We start from the raw sequence: 17,588 nt of genomic DNA on the forward strand, positions 1-17,588 counted from the left end.
TCTTGTACTCATCCTGTTCTGCCATCAATTCATCAATCTGGTTCCCTTTGTCCTGAAGCTCATTGTGAAGGTTCTGAACAAGCTCTTCATCCATCTGCTTGCAGTATTCATTCTTGAGGTCAATAAAGCAGTGGAAGGTGTCAGCAACATAGTCAAATAGTTCATCAGGGTGGTCACAGCACTGTGCTAGGAACTCTTTGTGGGTGATAATCTTTCAACCCTGTTCTTTCATGTCCAGAGTCACACATCAGCTCTGGGTTTGTTCAGTGGCGTCTTGTGCCATTGTAACTGGTTCAGTTCAGTTCATTTGATTTGGTTCATTTGGTTCAGTTTGGGGTGGCTCTCTATCACAAGCATGTGGATCTCTCTGATGGAGTCCTAGCTGTATGCACTAGAGAGGAAGTTGTAAAGAAAAGAATAAGAGTGATGTTAGAATTATGTGACAGTCCCAAACAATATGAGTATATTGGTAGATTATCTGACAAAATTCTAACATGAGGAGAGAAAAGGAAAGAGGCAGGCCTGCCGGCGACGAGCTATCTAATGTGTGTGAAGGGTTTAAGCGAGGCTCAGTGACTGTCCATGCTCAGTGAATGTCTATGCTCTGTGACACAAATTGCCACAATTGCTCCAACATGATAAACTGTACCAATTGCAAGAATTGCTCTAACTTGAAGGTAATTTCGTGTTATGGAGTATGATAGAACAATAGTGACTGACTGCTTCTGAACAAACAGAACCGGGACGGTGCTGTCAATGAGTCTGGGTAGACAGATGAGGGCAAGGAATTAAGTTTCAAAGTGTTGGGAAGGCTACTGTATATTTGTACTGTATATTTCCTATCCTCTTTGAGGTCCTGGGTTCTATATTGCAGGAAGATAATTGAGAATGCTAACATCACTTACAACAATGAAGAGATATCCACTGTATTTTTTCTTACATGGCTGTACAGACTACAGCTCCAGGTTTTGATGCTGGATGTGTCATCTTGTTAGGTTCGATCCCTACCTATCACCGCGCGCTACTATATATATCGGTTCCCGAGCGTGTTGAGCGCGCTTCATCAGGCAAGAAGTTGATTTATATTACAAGGATTGATAATTATGAATTCAAAACGTTGTTCTGTCTACATCTGTCTAAGAAACCCTTGCCTGGACTGTACTTTATGTCTGATTGTACAGACAGCCACTATCTGTAATCGTATTAAATAGACCACGTATACCATCATAAATCTCCAAATTACCGATCATCATGAACAAACACTGTGGACAGACTTTAAACCAGCCATAAAAAACAGTCACATGCGGACTGTCCTTGGGCAGCTGACCCCTTCCCTTGCTGGTAGTGATAATCCCCCCACATGCCTCGTCGTATTCAGCATCGACCAATTTCACAAACATCTCTTTCTCCCTGTCCATCTTTTCCTTATAAAGATTCATCGCCCCATTGTAATAGAGCTCCACTGGTCCCTTCGGTTCTGTCAGTGGCGCCGGTCCTTCCAGGATCGACTGCAACGACTCGTAATCAATCACGATGAACATCCGATACCGCTTCATATACGGTGCTTCTTCGTCGTCCTTCGGGATGAGACGCGTCTTGATATGCTCTCGCGCCTCGAGAATACTCGCGCCGCCCGCCATGCGGATGTATTCTAGATTCATTCCATTGTGGAACTTCTCGCTCCCTGGTTTTGGGGGGTAGAATTTAAAATATGCTTCGATGTAGCTCCGGAATCGATTCACCACGAATCTGTCAAATATAGATGGTGCAGCCGGACTTCTTTCTAGAAATGGCTCGTCGGGGACAGTGTCTGGAATAAGGTGCGCATATGTCTCTGATTGTTGGACGTTGTAGGTGCAGTACACGAAGTAACTCAACTGGTCGGGAGGGTCCCCATATCTGAGTGTTTTTTGGGTCAATGTGAAGCGTGAGTTGTAGTGATCGGCTAAAGGAATTGTGACATGTAAATTGTTGAAGTGATCGGGATGGAGGAGAATAATGAAAGATAGGAAAGGGTCCTGCTCCAATTTAATAACACATGCACGTCTAGCGGTAACATTCACAACCTCAACGAGGAAGGCACAGGTGGCCGGGTCACCCTCGCGAGCAAGGCCATGAACGAACTTGAGGCCAGGAAACCAAGAAAATACCTGATTTTGTTCTGGAGATATGAAACTAGCTTGAACGATGCCGACAATGGGTGACTGTCTTCGACAGTCTGGGTTGAATGGGCTTGGATACTCGGGCTATCAAGACCACTTTTAAGCGCTCGAGCTTAGGGCTGCAAGAGCCCGGATGGAGCGGAAGGAATGCTGGTATCTAACAAAAAATACGACCATCAACAATTCATCCTGATAAGCAGCACTACACGCCTCGGATCTAAAAGGTCCAGTTCCAGCAGAAACGGACCTATAGTGCCGTGAGGAAATCACTTTAGCTTCCCTGATTGCATAACGCAAAAATCAGATATGATACAAGGGAATACACCTTAACATTCCCTTTAATCCCTATGTTAAGCACGAGCTACGAGATTATGGCACAGGTTTGTAGGCCCATCAATAGAATATTGATGGCCAGAGAAGCATGCCCTTCTGTTAACTTTGTGAGCCAGAGCAGCCCGCATCACCACTTACTATCTACAGCATGGCAGCGCGTGTATCTCATTCTGAACTCGGACTCACCACTGATCGGTATTTCTGCAAGCTGCCGTCTTTCGTAGGCGTGTGAAGTTATGACGAGTCCACCCTGCAATTATACGTCTATTTTACGGCGTGTTTTGCGAGAATTCACGAATTATCAAGGGGTATGCGGCCATGACCTCCGCCTTCCTGGTCTCTATTTGTCCATAGGAATCATGTGTCTTATGCCCATAAAGCGCGTAAGGTCCTATCTACCCTCCATATTTGCTGATATGGTATATGGCAACCAGAGAGATCGATATTTTGGCTTACGAACCACGCACGTGTTTCTGACTTTCGTGTCAGAACCAGCAGGGGGGATGGCAGCGAAGCCAACGGCGGCCAGAGCAGCCATAATAGCGCCAGCTAGGACCAACAGGGCGGTAATACCAAAGCCAGCGACGGTGGGGAGCGAGGTAATTCTGTGAAACCAAATCCTTCATGTTTCAAAGTGATGGTGATGCATTGCAAGTCGATGTAAAGTTGTAAGCAAAACATTTCGATGTACCCCTGGGGTATACACTAAAGTATACATAAAATAACACCTACCCCCCATAAGTAACCTAAGAGCAACTCGAGCTCCCTGCAACAAATGTCCCATCCGAATTCTCACACCCACAGCTCCCATCATCCGGGCTCCGAATACATCCTGTTCCAGTACCTTCGTCCTCGCCATTCGAGCTACCCAATTAGCACCCACCATCTTCAAGTCAAAGGCGAAGGGAACGTACTTCCAGAAAAACACCCAACAATCCTCATCCTCGTCAGTGAGTTCGGAACTCGTAGGCGCAGTGCAAGTGTACGCTTCGCAGGTTCCGTAGGGGGCGCCGTGGGAGGAGTCGTATTGGTGGTCTGTTTTGAAGATTGCAAAGGTTTGGGTTTCTTTGTTCGTTAGTATTTACATTCCTTCGAATGGATAGAATTGGTGGGATGAGTACCGGATGTTCGAGTGTTGTGCGAGCATTCTGCTGCTTGAATGGATGTGGAGGTTTTGGCCGCTAGTGTCTCAATGTTAGCTTTGTTCCAATCTATTGCTTTGTGCTTGGTGTCTATCGTACCAGAGCAGTTCGCACTAGCAGGGCATTTTCCCTTTGTGTTGGAAGTGGCTGGCTCGAGGGTTGCAGTGGTCAGAGCGCCGAGGGCGAGAGTTAGGATGATAGATTTGAGAGAGGGCATTTTGTCGATTTTGCTTTGTGTATGCTTGTGTTTGTGTGAGTACAGGATCTAAAGGTGATATGAAGTGAAGGTATTTAAATAATTCAGGGGAGACGTGGTCTGTTGGACCAAGGATCTAAATCGTTTCTAGATGTTTCATGTTGATAGACATGGATCCGTAACACGGTTTCGTAATGGCTTGTATGGTATAAATGATAACTGAGTCAAATAATAAGGATATTATCAAGTATCAAATGACTAATGTTCATATATTGTACACTATTTACACTTTATCCACATCAATCTATGCGTCGTTAACCAACACATACCGATACCTGGCCTTCCCGGCATCCATATCCAAGATAGCCCGATTAGCCTCCTTCATCGGCACCTCCTGGATCCACGACTTGACCTTCTTATCAGCCGCAACCTGCAACATCTCGCGGATCTCGCTGGGACTACCAATCAGCGATCCACCAAGCTTAACTCCCTTCATTATAAGAGCGGGAATGGGGATATCCAACGTGCCGTCCTCGGGGTTACCAAGCTGGATGAAAGTACCGCTGGGACGGAGCAGGTTGATGTAGTCGAGGATGGGCATCTTAGACGAGGAGACGGTGGAGATGATAAGGTCGAGGGTTCGGGTGTTCTTGGTTGCCCATTCTGCGTCCTCATCTGTGGCGATGTATGCGTCCGCACCCAGCTTCAGCGCGTCTTCCTTCTTGTTCGACTTGCGCGAGATACCGACGACATGGTCCGCACCGAGCGCCTTGGCGAACATAATCGCGTAGTGGCCCAATCCACCAACACCAATAACACCAACACGCTTACCAGGGCCGCAGCCGTTCTGGCGCAGAGGCGAGTAAGTGGTAATACCACCGCAGAGCATAGGCGCAGCCTCAGACGAGGAGAGCTCATCGGGGATCTTAATCACGAACCTAGACGGAGCACGATGGTACGAAGCGTAGCCACCATACGAGGTACCACCGTTCATGAACGTGCTGTTGTATGTACCAGCGAAGTGGTTACCGCAGTACTGCTCGCGACCGGAAGCGCACTCTTCACAGTCGCCGTTGCGGCTCTGGCAGGACTCTCCCTGCGCGCCAACACCGACGCGGTCGCCAATCTTCAGGTTTCCTTCAGCTTGCGATCCGACGCGCACAACTGTGCCGACGATTTCATGGCCGACGCAGCAGGGGTATGTGGTGGGGCCCTATCATCGTTAGCGTACGCTAGTAAATCAACCCGTTGGGGGGGGATGCTCACCCATCCACTCCGGAGAGTATGCAAGTCACTCCCGCAAATACCACAGCAAGACACTTTGATATCGACATCAGTTTCCTCCCAAGCCTTGGGCTCGAATTCCTGCCAGACCATCTGGCCCTTGGCAGCGGACTTGTCGAGGCCGACCCAGCCTTCGAATTTGTAGTCAGACATGATATGCAATATAGTATGGACAAGGGTAGTTTGTTAGGGTTGTTAAAACTACAAGGTCCCCAGACCGACAGGGGTATTTATATATTTACATGTCTAATGCATGCACGGGCATTAAAGTGCTGACAACGGCGCGGTAAGGTGCTGACAATTATAAAGTCCTAACTCCGGGGTAACCCCGGTCAACGGAATTATTAAGTTTGCCACGTTCTTTTTGACTCGTGGAGATTCGTGTGGAATTCCATGGAACTGGGACGGGATGACGGGTGGGCTTGAGAGTAAGCATGTTGCAGATGCTTTCTTTGGTCCGGGTGTATGCGGCTTACGGTGATATATATATATATCTGGAGGGTCGGCAGGGATCGTGGCTCAGAGTAAATAGATATCCGATTGGGTGTTTGGAGGGGTGCGGATCGAGAAAATATAGTACCATAAATTGAATTTTAAATTGGCATAAATGTACAAGTACTCTCTGTACTCGGTACAAGTATGCGTACAGGTCGATACCATAGCAGTAATTTGCCTCATATAACATAAAATTTAAGTATTTTACAACAAGTCCTCGATGGTCTAGTGGTAATGATTTCCGCTTGTCAGCTTAACAACTGCAAGCGCGGGAGACCTGGGTTCGATTCCCAGTCGGGGAGTTTTTTTTTGTTTATTTATTTATTTTATTTCGCGCCCTTTCCAGCGGAGGAACAAGAAAATAATACGAAGCGACGTCATACCGGCACAATGCCATTGTTCTTTTTGTCTGTTCATTGTTGGTTGGTCTATTGTGCAGAAAATCAATGAGCCGAACCAGCACCACAGTGAATACTCGATGCCTACATTATCCAGACCATTTGTCGTCTATCAAGAATGCTATCTTACTGTTATTACCGTCTTTCAATTAGCATCTACATTCTACGTCCTATTTGGCGTTGATATGGCATATGGAAACCACAGAAGAGTCCCTTCACCTCCGGTTGCCCGTCACTCAACACTGGTCCATGAAACAGACTCATGGGATAATGCAGATATTGCCAACATATACAACGCATTGCGAGTTACGAGGACACGCTTTGCGCGCTGCCACAGCACCGGTATCGCGATGAGAAACATGCGTCGAAGCAGCGACAAATGGCCGTCGGCGATATTGCCCAATACCTGCTAATGTATCATCAAATCATTCCTGCCAAAGAGGCCAGCTTTGAGACCGCACGGGAATTTAGAGGCGAAGAAAGTCTTGTGTGTGTTATTTTCGAGACCGTGGCAATGTCTCAGAAACTGGTAGGAGTTGAAGGAAAAATCATGCCTAAGCTAACCCGCCTTTGAATGGTTATTTTCAACCTGAAAGTTACAGTCATCAACTATAGACTTCCTACTTAGCATAGCATATTCTCTATATATGGACATTTCGAACAAACCATCTTCAGGAGAAGACATACAGCGAGAGCCTACAATTACAAGACACTACCGAAGATAACCTGGGTCTGACACATGATCATTGCGGATTTGGCAGCTGGTCTGCTTGAACAAAGAGTTGCCAAATGACATGCGAAATTGCACACACCAGTGACACAAGACCTTATGGCCACCAAGATCCTTCGGGTTGAAAAGTTCAGTTCAAACGACTTGAGAGAGACCATAACGTCCCTCGATGCAGCCGTCGATGAGGAGCAATTGGAAAGTTGCCGGGATTCGAGATTGCTGGGCCGATGAGGTGGACGCAGGGTCGGACATGTAATTTGCCGCGAAAGCAGAAAGAAAAAGACCTCGAACCCATCAAGCAACTACGACGCGAGGAAGATCGAAATGGCCCGTGAGAAGTCTCACTATGCACCTTAACAGATGAGCCGCAAGAAGTCTTGGCCGACCCCTAACAAACTGATAGCGTATTAGTACGAAGACGAAGGGGGCGAAGGGAACGCGGAGGGCACTGCGTCGTGGGACCGGATGCTACGAGATGTGTCCTGAAAGTTCTTATATTACACATTTTGCACCCTATTTACGAAGACTCAACAGAGTCATTCTTCTTTGACTCGATCTACATGGCACCTGGACAGTTAACAGCCAAAACATGGCAATTATCATTGATTTGGATGAGCACTCATCCACAACCGTTAGAGAACACAGGATTCTATGAAATGATGACATCGTCTAGTCATGGTGGGATTGTCTACCATGCCATTCCCGTCAAACACAAATATGCCAGACAGAGTCCGCATTTTCTTTTGGGCCAATCATGGCTACAGAGGAACAAGAATGCCTCTCCGTCTCATGTTGCAGAGCCTCCTGCACCTTGACTTCAACATTGACTAGATTTTCATCTGAAAAGTCATACATGATAGTACATATGTAAATCATGAGAAGGACCCAGACCTGATGGGCTGGCATCTCACTGTCAACATGAAGAGTTCCAGGCGGTCTACAAGAACGCCCATGTTGCAACGCACGTCTACACTCATGACTGGGTCTCATCTGTCCTTAAGGAGATAACCGTGGCCGATGAGAAGCCGGACAATTTAAGCAAGGAATCCGGTGACCAGTATTGGCCCGTGGGTGCCTCTTCTTTTCCCTTGCTCCCACCTACTGTGACCAACAGTCGGAGAGAGTCTCTAATCTTAACCAGCTATCCAATGCATCCATTTCGTCTATGACTTAAACTCTAAACGTTTTGTTTGTGTCTAGAACCCAGTCTGCCATTCTACCAGCAGTGGGATTGAAGTTGTCTCTGCAGCCTGAGTCGGCTCAAATACCACTATCTCATTGCCTTGGAAAGCTTCATCAATTTCATTGCTACCAAACTAAAGCAAAAAGGCCAGTGTCAGGCCGCCACGGAAAAATCAAGTTGAGCGCGGCAATTATGACAATCGCAATGTCACCAAGAATGACAAATACCTGTTCATCGAAAGTATCGCAAAGACCCACGAGAGAATACGTGGATTGCGGTCACGAAGAAGTGGCATGTCTGTTCCAGGCTTGCACGCCGTCCAAGAAAGATTAGGTTACAACCACATCGCTCCTTTACTGTCGTCGCCCCCAAGACAAAGTTCGAGAACCTCGAGCCACTTTGAAGAAAACGATCTGTGACAGTTCCCGCGCTTATCCCGAGTTATTTTGGGCTTTTCGATGAGTATGTTAGCCAGTCCATCTTGCTTTGCAATGACGGAGGATATGACTACGTCTGAAATTATCCCTGTGAACAATGCCCTCTTTGACCTCCGGATCAAAATCGAAAAGCTATCCAAGACTGCACATGCCCTGCGCGCTGGAGAAGAGGACATACTACGTCTCATGCTGAAGGGGGTTATGTCGGAGGAAATGATTGAGGACGTGATTTGGAGGGTTTTCACTGTGGCTGTCCCTAGTACGGATGTTGACCACTTCGAACGACATGTGATGGGCATGATGTGTATTGGATTGTTGGGTTGAATTAGCAAAGTGGTATCAAATGAGACTGGTTCTGTATCAGATCAAAATCTAGTAGAAGTCACTAGCTGAATAAAGAAAGACGCCGGCAAGTATGTCGCAATACAAACGGAGTGGTTGCCTGTCCATCTCGTCAACATCTTCAATCTCATTGACTTATACATCGAATTCAATTCCCAAATCCTTACCATTCTCTTCGTATCTCCCATCCAACATTGGAACGCCGGCATAGTGATCTTCTTTCAATTCCCGGACCTGGAAGATGATTCCACCAAGAGGGCTCTCCTGACATTCCCTCTCGCAGCTCTCCTCATCCAACTCGCTTTTGTGTTGGCTGGCTGGAGATTAAGCCGTACCAGCAGAAAGATTATCGAGGGAATGAACAAAGAGGCAATGCGGAAGCAATACAATATTGGATATTCCGAGGAGCTTGCTGAGTGTATTTGGACCAGATTATGAAGGCGTACGACGCTCGCAGACACTCCTAGCTAACCAGACAGAAATCGCTTTACGCGACAAATGAATGCAAATAGAAGACGAGGGGTGTTTTCTTCAAGATAGTAAATTGTTGAAGTTGCTGGGAAATTTACCATGAACGTGATTGACCATAAGAAGATCTGATAACATATTTGCTTGTATCTACTCGCAGGAATTTGGCGGAATCATTTACAGATACCATGGAAGGATGGGAGTGTTGTAGTTAGAAGGCTATCTGTTAAAGTTACTAGTTAGAAGAATACTCGAATTCTGCCTGAGGCAAGCACTTCCCGATTGGGCGGTAGTAGGCTCACCTGCCTGTCTCGTCGTCTTTTTCTCTTTCTAACCAGCACCTTTCCGTTATCCGTCACCATCAACTATCCTCTATAGAGCGTTTTGATTATATTCTCTACGACTATCCTCTACTACTCGCAATCCCCTCGATCCACTCAAAACCATCAAACGACCGCTACGATGTATCAACCACTCCAGAATCTCGTCTCATGGGCGACCAGCGAACGCGGCATCTACATCCTTCGCAGAACCGGTCTAGCAATTCAAGCCGTCTGTGTCGTCAGTGTCGTCAGGACGCTCTGGGCCTACTACAGTACAGACAAGGAACTCGAACAGGCTCGGAAGAAGGTAATCTAGCCCGACCCCCGACCCTAGCTGCTCTATCGCTGAACCTCGCTAACCTATATATCCATGATATCAGGCCAACGATACCAAAGAAGGTCTTGAACGACTTCTTATTGCGACGACCTTCCTTCTGAAACTCGAGAAAGCCCTACATCGCCGTCAGGAGGAGGTTTTGAAGAAGGCGTTGCAGAGCACGGGTGTTTTGCCGGAGACGGTGGTTGATGATGCGGTTGACAAGTTATTTACGGTGGTTCTTCCTACTGCGGATATCAAGGAGTTTCCGGACCTGTTTCACGACATTATTGAGGGTGAGGAGGCGGATCTGGGTTCGGACCCTTGATGGTTTAAGGCGTCGATGGGTGTTTGGTCTCGTTATTTGGGTTGGAGTTTATGATGGGTGTTGGTCTGATGTTCGTTTTATATGCATTACTACGGTGTCATTGGGATGCAGCTTTTACTTCGTTCGTCTATACTGAGGTGTTCTGCAAGATGGATGGGAATGGCAAGTAACGGCTCGAGGTAAAGGATTGAGAGGCTAGCTTGTATCGCATAAACTTCTCTCAGCATGGATGACATTATCAAATAACTTAGAAACTTGTGATTATGCCAGTTTCTTTTTTTCTTTTTTCTTTTTTTATTTTATTTTATTTTCATGGCCGGAGAGTAAGTAAATAAGCGTAAACATTGGAGCGTTGTCTCGGAAGTCGCGATTGAACACCTACGAAGCCCCAACTACTTGCCAAAGATCCATTGGATTGACGATAAGTACTGGCTGGCAAAGGATGAGCTGAGAGCTGGCTGTATCGACGTTGAATATGTCGCTGGCAAAGACAACCTAGCTGATGCCCTTACGAAACCCCTTCGCGACACTGAACTTAACCGCTTTGTGGATCGATTGGGTCTAAACGCGAGATGAAAACGATTAATGATGATGATAATGATGAAAATGACAAAAAGATAATGCCCATGTACAACTACGAATTCATGTATTTTAGTTTCCTTTTTTGGCCGCTATATGTCGCGGGTCATAGGGGGGTGTTAGAGAGCCTCAGGCTCCAATATACCCCGCTCCTGATTGGCCCGCACTAGCGAGCCTCACACACATGCCGGATAGAGGAGATCCACCCTCATCCATCTAGACAGCTACGAATACAATAGTATCGTCAATGCCTTTCCTTGCCATAGCCTGAATCACAAAACACCTGGCCTCAATTATTGTCTTTTAATGCAGCTATGCTAATCGTCACGAGCCTTCGCTTCTTTCTCTATACTCTCTATCTTATCTATTATCTTCCGAGCAAGTTCTCGAGTCCTCTCATCAACACCATCAAACTCACCAAGCTCCCCAAATCTCTCCTTCCAAAATTGCCAACGTTCAGGACAAAGCCCAGCTTTCCCGTTCCACAGCGGACCCCCTCCACTCCATTCCACTTCCTCATCCAAATTAAATAGTAGATGTCCACATATAGAGAGCCAGTCTAATGCAAGATCAATGTCCTCGTCCCGTTCTGGAATAAACTGAGTGACAGCATCGCGACGATGCGCATGCGCATGCCGGGGCACTGAGTGACCCTCCAAACAGCCGCCAACCTGGCTTATGGCGAGGGAGAACCAATCATAGGTACGGTCGCGTGTAAGACGGGCGAGGAAGCAACTAGCGTTTCGCCATCTTTGCTTTGAGTTTTCGTCACAGGCGGGCATTCCTAGTTATCACGTTAGATGTCGTCCGGAGGAAGCAGTAACGAGAAACTTACGATCAAGCTCTTCCCATATCGTCCAATACATATACGGCAAGTCCCCCCAGAGCTTAGCATCATGGCCATCAATACTAACAATCGGAGTCTTTGATACCAAACCCTTGAGAGTTTTTATCAATTCCGCAAACCTTTCCTGCGATGGATGGTCATGAGGAATCTGAGCAGCGGTATAGAGAATAAGAGGCCATGGATGCAAGAGGAAGCTCTCGGGTGGTTCTCTGGGTTCACTCTCTGGCTGGTCCACATCACTTCGGTGTGTCGGGAAGAGAGCATCTAGAGCTTGGGCGGTATCGAGTGCTGATTTGATGCTGGAAGGCTGGAGGTAGTCATTTAGGCGGCTGAACATTTTCTCTTCGATGATCCATGGGTCATCATCGTCGAACTTTAACTGGAGAGACATGATGGTGGCTGTTGACATGTCCTATAAACATGAAGAAGATTAGATTAGGTTGTAGAATGAGGATTATATTTTGCTCTACTCAAGTATGATTCAATTCGATGATCTGCACCGGCTACCGCCTCTATTTTTAGCGAAGTGAATCATCGCCGGGTTATCGTTGTGCCAGTCCCGGTTCTATATAGTTTTTTTTCTGTTTTCTTTCCTTCCGTTTCTTTTCATCCTTCCCTTTTCGTCTCTTCTTGCTATATTGACGCGCCAGAATTCTTCCGCCATGACACGCCTGAACTCACTACATAATATATGGCTGGCTGCTGTCCCATGAATAGAGGGCAACTTGATCAGCGATAGCATGTCTCTCGATCTAGCAACATGATCAACATGAAGCACACCGTTGTCTTCCTACTCCTTGCTTATTTTGGAGCTCTACCAACTCCAGACAGAGTATGTTTCCCCTGCACGTTTTATGCAGACCATAACTAATCACCTCAAACCAACAAAAATAGATTTGTGACAACACAGAGGGGCCAAATCAAAGTCAGCCAGAACTATGCATCGGGGGGCAATGCACCAAAGGCCGTCATGAATGGCAAAATCCAGGACCAGTTACACATGCTGGTGTGAAAATGATTACGAAAAACAGGGGAAGGTGTGAATGTTCACAAGAACCGGCCATTGACCTTCCCAATTGCACAGTGCAACATACCACTAAAGCACAGCAACAATGGGGGTGGAAAAGACAACCACTACCTGTTGGAGTTCCCTCTTTAAGATGAACCAACAGCTTCACTCATACGATGTGAAGTCAAAAGAAAAGACGGAGCCAGCACGGGTAGTATATACATATCCCGATAAAGTATTCTGCGCGATCACCTCCCATAGTTAGAGGTCAGATGCATTTTGGGCGTTGGCCAAACTTAAGCCACACGCTGGTCGGTCAGTGGACAGGTTGGCGCAGCCCGGCTGTTGTATGTTCTTTGGCGACCTCATTCGAGCAGCTGTATTTAATATTCCGAGGAATCAATTAATGATATCCATACTTTTACAAAGAAACAAATGTCTGTTCCTGGGGCAGTGAGAGCTGATGCTTGCGTAGTATTTTGAATATCAAGGATAGCGTATATTGACTCCAACATTTGGAACTTACACCTACAGATGCTTGTGTGATACGTGACTGGAGATGGTTAATCTGACTCACCCCATAATCCTACATATTAGCAGCTGCTTTACCTATACGTGCCTCGCCATCAGAATTATTCTAATCAGCTAATCACATCCAGTCCACCATGTCGCCCGACAAAGAAACATTCCGCCCATCCATCGACTACTGCACCCCAACCTTCACCGCCCCTAGTCCGGAATATATCAACGAGAAATGATGGGGTTTGGAGAGAGCAGGATTCTGTTTATGTATGGCTTTGTTTGTTCCCCGCCACGACCGTGGAAAACTGTCCAATCAGATTCTTTAATGATTGTACATCGTGTCTGCTATGTTTTTTGACCCATTGGAGGCATCGTATCTATTATGGTGGTTATCTGCAGTTGAGCCTCGTTTAAATGATGCCTTGGCCGAGGGCATGTGGCCTAATTATGGGGAAGCGGATGGGAGGTTGTGTTCAGAGTGACGGGGAGGGGGGATCTCAGTCGTTAAGTATATTTTACGATGGTCTTCGTGGCTTATGACATTTCAAATACAACATAGAAATCTCGTTTGCATTTATTCCCGAGCGTTGGTTTTCCGACTAGATATTTCCCAATTAGGATGTTGAGATATCGTTCCGGCAGTACGGTCCATCCAAACCTCACGTTGCCACGGTTCCTTAAGCCATTGAATTTTCTCGTATTATTTTATACATGGAAAATTTAATCAGATAAATCAAATAAAAGCCAAAATAAGGTACATTGATAGACATGTCAATCATGTCAATCAGTGGATCCGATCATCACTACGAGCACCATACGTACTTTATTCAAACCGAACTAAAACAATTCTCTATTCAGACAGTTCAAAAAAAAAAAAATAAAAAAAAAAATAAAAGCAGTGTAAGTCACAGCTAAACAAACGAATGACACTGGTCGGTATATACACTAATCAAACAAAATATCCAAAAATAATACTCAAAAAAAAAAAAAAAAAAAGGTCACAGTAGAAGTGAAAATAAAAAATTACAGCAAGGTCATTCCCAAACCAGCAAGCACAGCAGTAACAGCATAAGCACCGAACTGCATCGATCCAAAACCAATCGCCACACTAGGCGACACACCACCAGCAGCAGCACCCTCCGACGAAGACGAGCTAGCAGAAGCACCCTCCGATCCAGAACCAGACGAGCCGGTCGCGGTAGGTTGCGAAGTGACAGTGCCGGTACCCGCAGAGCCAGCCTCGCTCATCAGGCTCTTGCAGGTTCCGCTGGGGGCGGTGGTCGAGGTTGTAGTGGCGGAACCGCCAAAGTCACAGGCAGAGGCCTTGGAGTCCTGCTCTTCGAAGTAGTGGTTGATGATGAAGTTGAGCTGGTCCTTGGCGGAGCACATGGAGTAGGCGCCGTAGTCGCCCGAGGTGCCATTGGCGGAAATGCCGCTGCAGTCGGTGTACCCGCAGACGACGCCGAAGAGGTCCGAGTAGTCCGAGGAGGAGACGGAGTCTTTCATGACGCACTTGGCGGATTTGGACATGCAGCTGCAGAGTTCGGAGTTGGGGGTTGGGGGCAGTGGGGTGGCGGCTGCTTCCCAGGCGGTGTTAACGGAGGGGCAGGATTCGAGGGCGCTGTTGGTGGGGGTGTAGGAGGCCTTGTTTGTGCCGGAGGGGGTGGCGCTGGCGATATGCTTGGAGTAAGAGGTGAAGTCATCGAGCTTGGAGACGGATGTGCTGTCGATGACGGAGACGAGGCCGTAGTCGTTGGTTTCTTGGAAGTACATGTAGACGATACCACCGGACCAGACATCGGCCATGGGGGAGCTGTACAGGGCGTCGACTTCGGTGAACTTGCGGGGTTGAACGGCGTTGCAGCCGTATTCGGCGAAGAAGACAGGAACAGAGTAGTCCTTGAATTCCTCGGTGCGCTCCTTGTAGCCGGAGGCCTTGTAGCTGGAATCACCGCACCAGGAGTAGATGTTATAGCCCCAGAAGTCGATGCTTTGATCGCTGCTCTCGCAGTTGAAGTAGTCAGCCATGTTTACGCGGATATCCGAGTCATCGTTGGTGGCGTAGCCGACACCAATGGTCCGGTAGTTCTTCTGCTTGATGTAGGACTTCATGTCGCGGACAGCCGCCTTGACGAATGCGCTGGCATCAGTGTTGTTCTGCGAGTTGGACACCTCGTTACCAGCGAAGAAACCAAGCGTGTTGTTGTACTGGGCCATCTCGTCGACCACGGAGATGTACTGGGAGTACAACGCAGTGTTCCATTCAGGGTCGCTGCGGTCAATGGATTCCGATGGGTTGGAGAGATCAGACACGACGTAGATGCCCGCGTCGGCCAGGGCGTTCATACACTCCGAGTGGTCCTTGGTAGGGTCGATGGCGTACACACGGATCGTGTTGGTGCGGAGTTCCTGCATGATGGGAATGTCACGCTTGCAGGCCGTAGGGTTGGCCAGGGGGTCTTGGTAGGTGGCATTTGAATTGTCATCGCTGGAGACGTCCTCTGCTGGGGTCAGCTTCGTCTATGCTGTGGAATAGGGGTAGAGCATACGTTGGTAGGCAACACCACGCATGTAACTGTGCAAGTTAGCGACAGTATAGCTATAGATAAGAGGTATTAGTGACTTACAATTGAGTGTTGTTGCTGGAGTAGAAGAATTTGGAGCCCTGCAGGATTAGACTCATCCTTATACAGAATCATGCAAGTAGCATACCTTGATAACAATGGGGTCAACTGCCAGAGCCGACCCAATCAGGGCAGCACCAGAAAGAAGCGAGAGCTTCATCGTGCAGATAGATAACGAATGACTGAACGAGTGACTGAACAAGATTGAAAGTAGAAAACAACGAAAACGAAGAAAACGAGGATGCAGAAACGGAGAATAGAACAGAAGACAAGGAAAGAGAAATCTCTGTTATGTATACGTCTCCCGCCACGTACATCCTCCACTGTCTTGCGCCGGCGTCAGATATCCACCGTCCAATCATAAATTAGCACCAGGCGAAGCTTTTTAGATCGGGCGCTAGTCTGGTTCTGGATGCGCTAACGCACGCTAACGTACACTAGTATTGACGGCGGTTTGATACAGTACGGTAAGATTACGAGATGAAATTTGCATTCCGTACAGTTCTTGCTAGTATTGTACTATATGGAGTAGTAGAGTAATGCCATCTGTGACTATTCTCGGCTTAGCAACACCTATTTATATTGTGTATTACATGAAGTATGGAGTTCAAAGGCTGCCAGCGGATATGAATTCATCCAATACACACGCTAAAATACACTAACCCAAACCAGTAATCTCGTCCTTTCTCGTCCACGATGCTATTGGATCTTGTTATCACCAGTAATTTGAGCAATGCCACCGCCCCACCGACTAAAACAGGTCCAATCCACGGCGACAAGCAATCACTGGACTGGCCATGTTTTTGTTTAATAACTCGTTTCAGTGGCTATATATAGTCGGCAGTAGCGCAGTACCGTAGTGTGATAGGAGTGCAGTGTTGCACTGCAGGACAGGGGCGTTCGGGAGTACGGATGGGATTTCTAGAACTTTGGGTAGCCAGGCAGCAATATACGGCGTGTCAGTTCCGGCAGAAGTTTAACTGGTTCGGCGGAGTATTTGATAGATAAAATAAGATAGTTGTGTCGCCGAAGATTATCTATTCCGAGTCTTCCGGTTGCTGTACATAGATAGTACAAGTACTCCGTGCTATGTACGGCGGAGCAGAATATGAAGGAGACTTGGCTAGGGCTGCTATGATATTCGGATAATAATATACGAGTGGCGGTCTGGTTCTTGTTACTGTTTGCCATGCAACGGAAATCAGTAGTCTATTTGCTCTAAAATTGGCGTGGGGTTCGCCGGTATTCAACGGGGCTAGGCAGATTATGCCGAGATTGCCAACCCAATAGCAAATAAATCCGCGGAAATACAGACAAACACTCCCTGGTCTTACTGGTCTTACCAAGACTCCGGTCTGAGCACGGTCCTTGGCTGTAGCTGTTATGGAAATCCGCCAAGCTACTATTTTACCTGACAAAGGCTACACTTTATTAGCAGTCAGATCCGGTGCTTGCCAGTGTTTGCCAAGGCATATTACGATATTGGATATCACGGTGGCTGAGATAGTGGTATTGATTGCTCTAATCTTTGTTTTAGCGAGTTAGCCAAGGGCGTGGATCGAGCGTTCTTCAGGAGGTGTATTTGCTGTGCGAGCTTTCTTTCTATGCTCTAAAAGCGGGGCTTGATTTTGAAGTGGTTCCGGTACTGTCACTGCAGGGACAGCGCCGGCATATAGGGGGCTGGTTCCAGTGAATGATATTGGTCTAAGACAAGCCACTCAATAGTGTAGATAATGCTTCGGCCAAGTTCTTTGCCTTCCTCCCTTCTCATCTCCATCCATGCCGTCAAATCCATCGCTTGTCTTGCTTCTTTCGTCTGCCTTGGTCTTCTTGTCTTGGTCTTTGTCGGTCTTCGACACATAGCTCGATC

The 17,588-nt window shown here is 47.2% G+C and overlaps 8 protein-coding genes and 1 non-coding gene across 9 annotated transcripts; 4 read left to right on the top strand and 5 right to left on the bottom strand.

Moving 5' to 3' along the window:
- Positions 1–1,163: 1,163 nt before the first annotated feature.
- ASPGLDRAFT_40019 (uncharacterized protein) lies at positions 1,164–3,033 on the bottom strand (the record flags this gene model as incomplete). The annotated part of the gene is made up of 2 exons (XM_022545156.1): positions 1,164–1,899; positions 2,963–3,033. 2 exons carry the CDS (start codon positions 3,031–3,033, stop codon positions 1,164–1,166), a joined length of 807 nt encoding a protein of 268 aa, XP_022396016.1.
- Positions 3,034–3,241: 208 nt separating this feature from the next.
- Positions 3,242–3,854, bottom strand: ASPGLDRAFT_40020 (uncharacterized protein; the record flags this gene model as incomplete). The annotated part of the gene is made up of 4 exons (XM_022545157.1): positions 3,242–3,359; positions 3,410–3,560; positions 3,617–3,676; positions 3,737–3,854. The coding sequence occupies 4 exons, from the start codon at positions 3,852–3,854 to the stop codon at positions 3,242–3,244; spliced, it is 447 nt and encodes a 148-aa protein (XP_022396017.1).
- Positions 3,855–4,137: 283 nt separating this feature from the next.
- On the bottom strand, positions 4,138–5,270 carry ASPGLDRAFT_137069 (NAD(P)-dependent alcohol dehydrogenase; the record flags this gene model as incomplete). Its single annotated transcript, XM_022541497.1, has 2 exons — positions 4,138–5,046; positions 5,100–5,270. 2 exons carry the CDS (start codon positions 5,268–5,270, stop codon positions 4,138–4,140), a joined length of 1,080 nt encoding a protein of 359 aa, XP_022396018.1.
- Positions 5,271–5,826: 556 nt separating this feature from the next.
- On the top strand, positions 5,827–5,914 carry ASPGLDRAFT_t167. Its single transcript has one exon. It is a non-coding gene; the product is annotated as a tRNA-Asp (tRNA).
- A 2,500-nt stretch (positions 5,915–8,414) lies between these two features.
- On the top strand, positions 8,415–10,137 carry ASPGLDRAFT_40022 (uncharacterized protein; the record flags this gene model as incomplete). Its single annotated transcript, XM_022545158.1, has 3 exons — positions 8,415–8,648; positions 9,549–9,800; positions 9,874–10,137. 3 exons carry the CDS (start codon positions 8,415–8,417, stop codon positions 10,135–10,137), a joined length of 750 nt encoding a protein of 249 aa, XP_022396019.1.
- Positions 10,138–11,033: 896 nt separating this feature from the next.
- On the bottom strand, positions 11,034–11,954 carry ASPGLDRAFT_40023 (DUF3632 domain-containing protein; the record flags this gene model as incomplete). Its single annotated transcript, XM_022545159.1, has 2 exons — positions 11,034–11,500; positions 11,552–11,954. The coding sequence occupies 2 exons, from the start codon at positions 11,952–11,954 to the stop codon at positions 11,034–11,036; spliced, it is 870 nt and encodes a 289-aa protein (XP_022396020.1).
- A 240-nt stretch (positions 11,955–12,194) lies between these two features.
- On the top strand, positions 12,195–13,005 carry ASPGLDRAFT_52776 (uncharacterized protein). Its single transcript, XM_022547834.1, has 2 exons — positions 12,195–12,395; positions 12,458–13,005. Exons 1-2 carry the CDS (start codon positions 12,324–12,326, stop codon positions 12,725–12,727), a joined length of 342 nt encoding a protein of 113 aa, XP_022396021.1. The 5' UTR covers positions 12,195–12,323; the 3' UTR covers positions 12,728–13,005.
- A 1,112-nt stretch (positions 13,006–14,117) lies between these two features.
- Positions 14,118–15,878, bottom strand: ASPGLDRAFT_137105 (uncharacterized protein; the record flags this gene model as incomplete). The annotated part of the gene is made up of 4 exons (XM_022541502.1): positions 14,118–15,595; positions 15,644–15,669; positions 15,722–15,759; positions 15,807–15,878. The coding sequence occupies 4 exons, from the start codon at positions 15,876–15,878 to the stop codon at positions 14,118–14,120; spliced, it is 1,614 nt and encodes a 537-aa protein (XP_022396022.1).
- A 1,127-nt stretch (positions 15,879–17,005) lies between these two features.
- On the top strand, positions 17,006–17,315 carry ASPGLDRAFT_1056809 (uncharacterized protein). Its single transcript, XM_022539493.1, has one exon. The coding sequence runs from the start codon at positions 17,102–17,104 to the stop codon at positions 17,261–17,263; it is 162 nt and encodes a 53-aa protein (XP_022396023.1). The 5' UTR covers positions 17,006–17,101; the 3' UTR covers positions 17,264–17,315.
- Positions 17,316–17,588: the final 273 nt, after the last annotated feature.

This window comes from Aspergillus glaucus, assembly GCF_001890805.1.
Source record: "Aspergillus glaucus CBS 516.65 unplaced genomic scaffold ASPGLscaffold_32, whole genome shotgun sequence".
Classification (NCBI taxonomy): Eukaryota; Fungi; Ascomycota; class Eurotiomycetes; order Eurotiales; family Aspergillaceae; genus Aspergillus; species Aspergillus glaucus.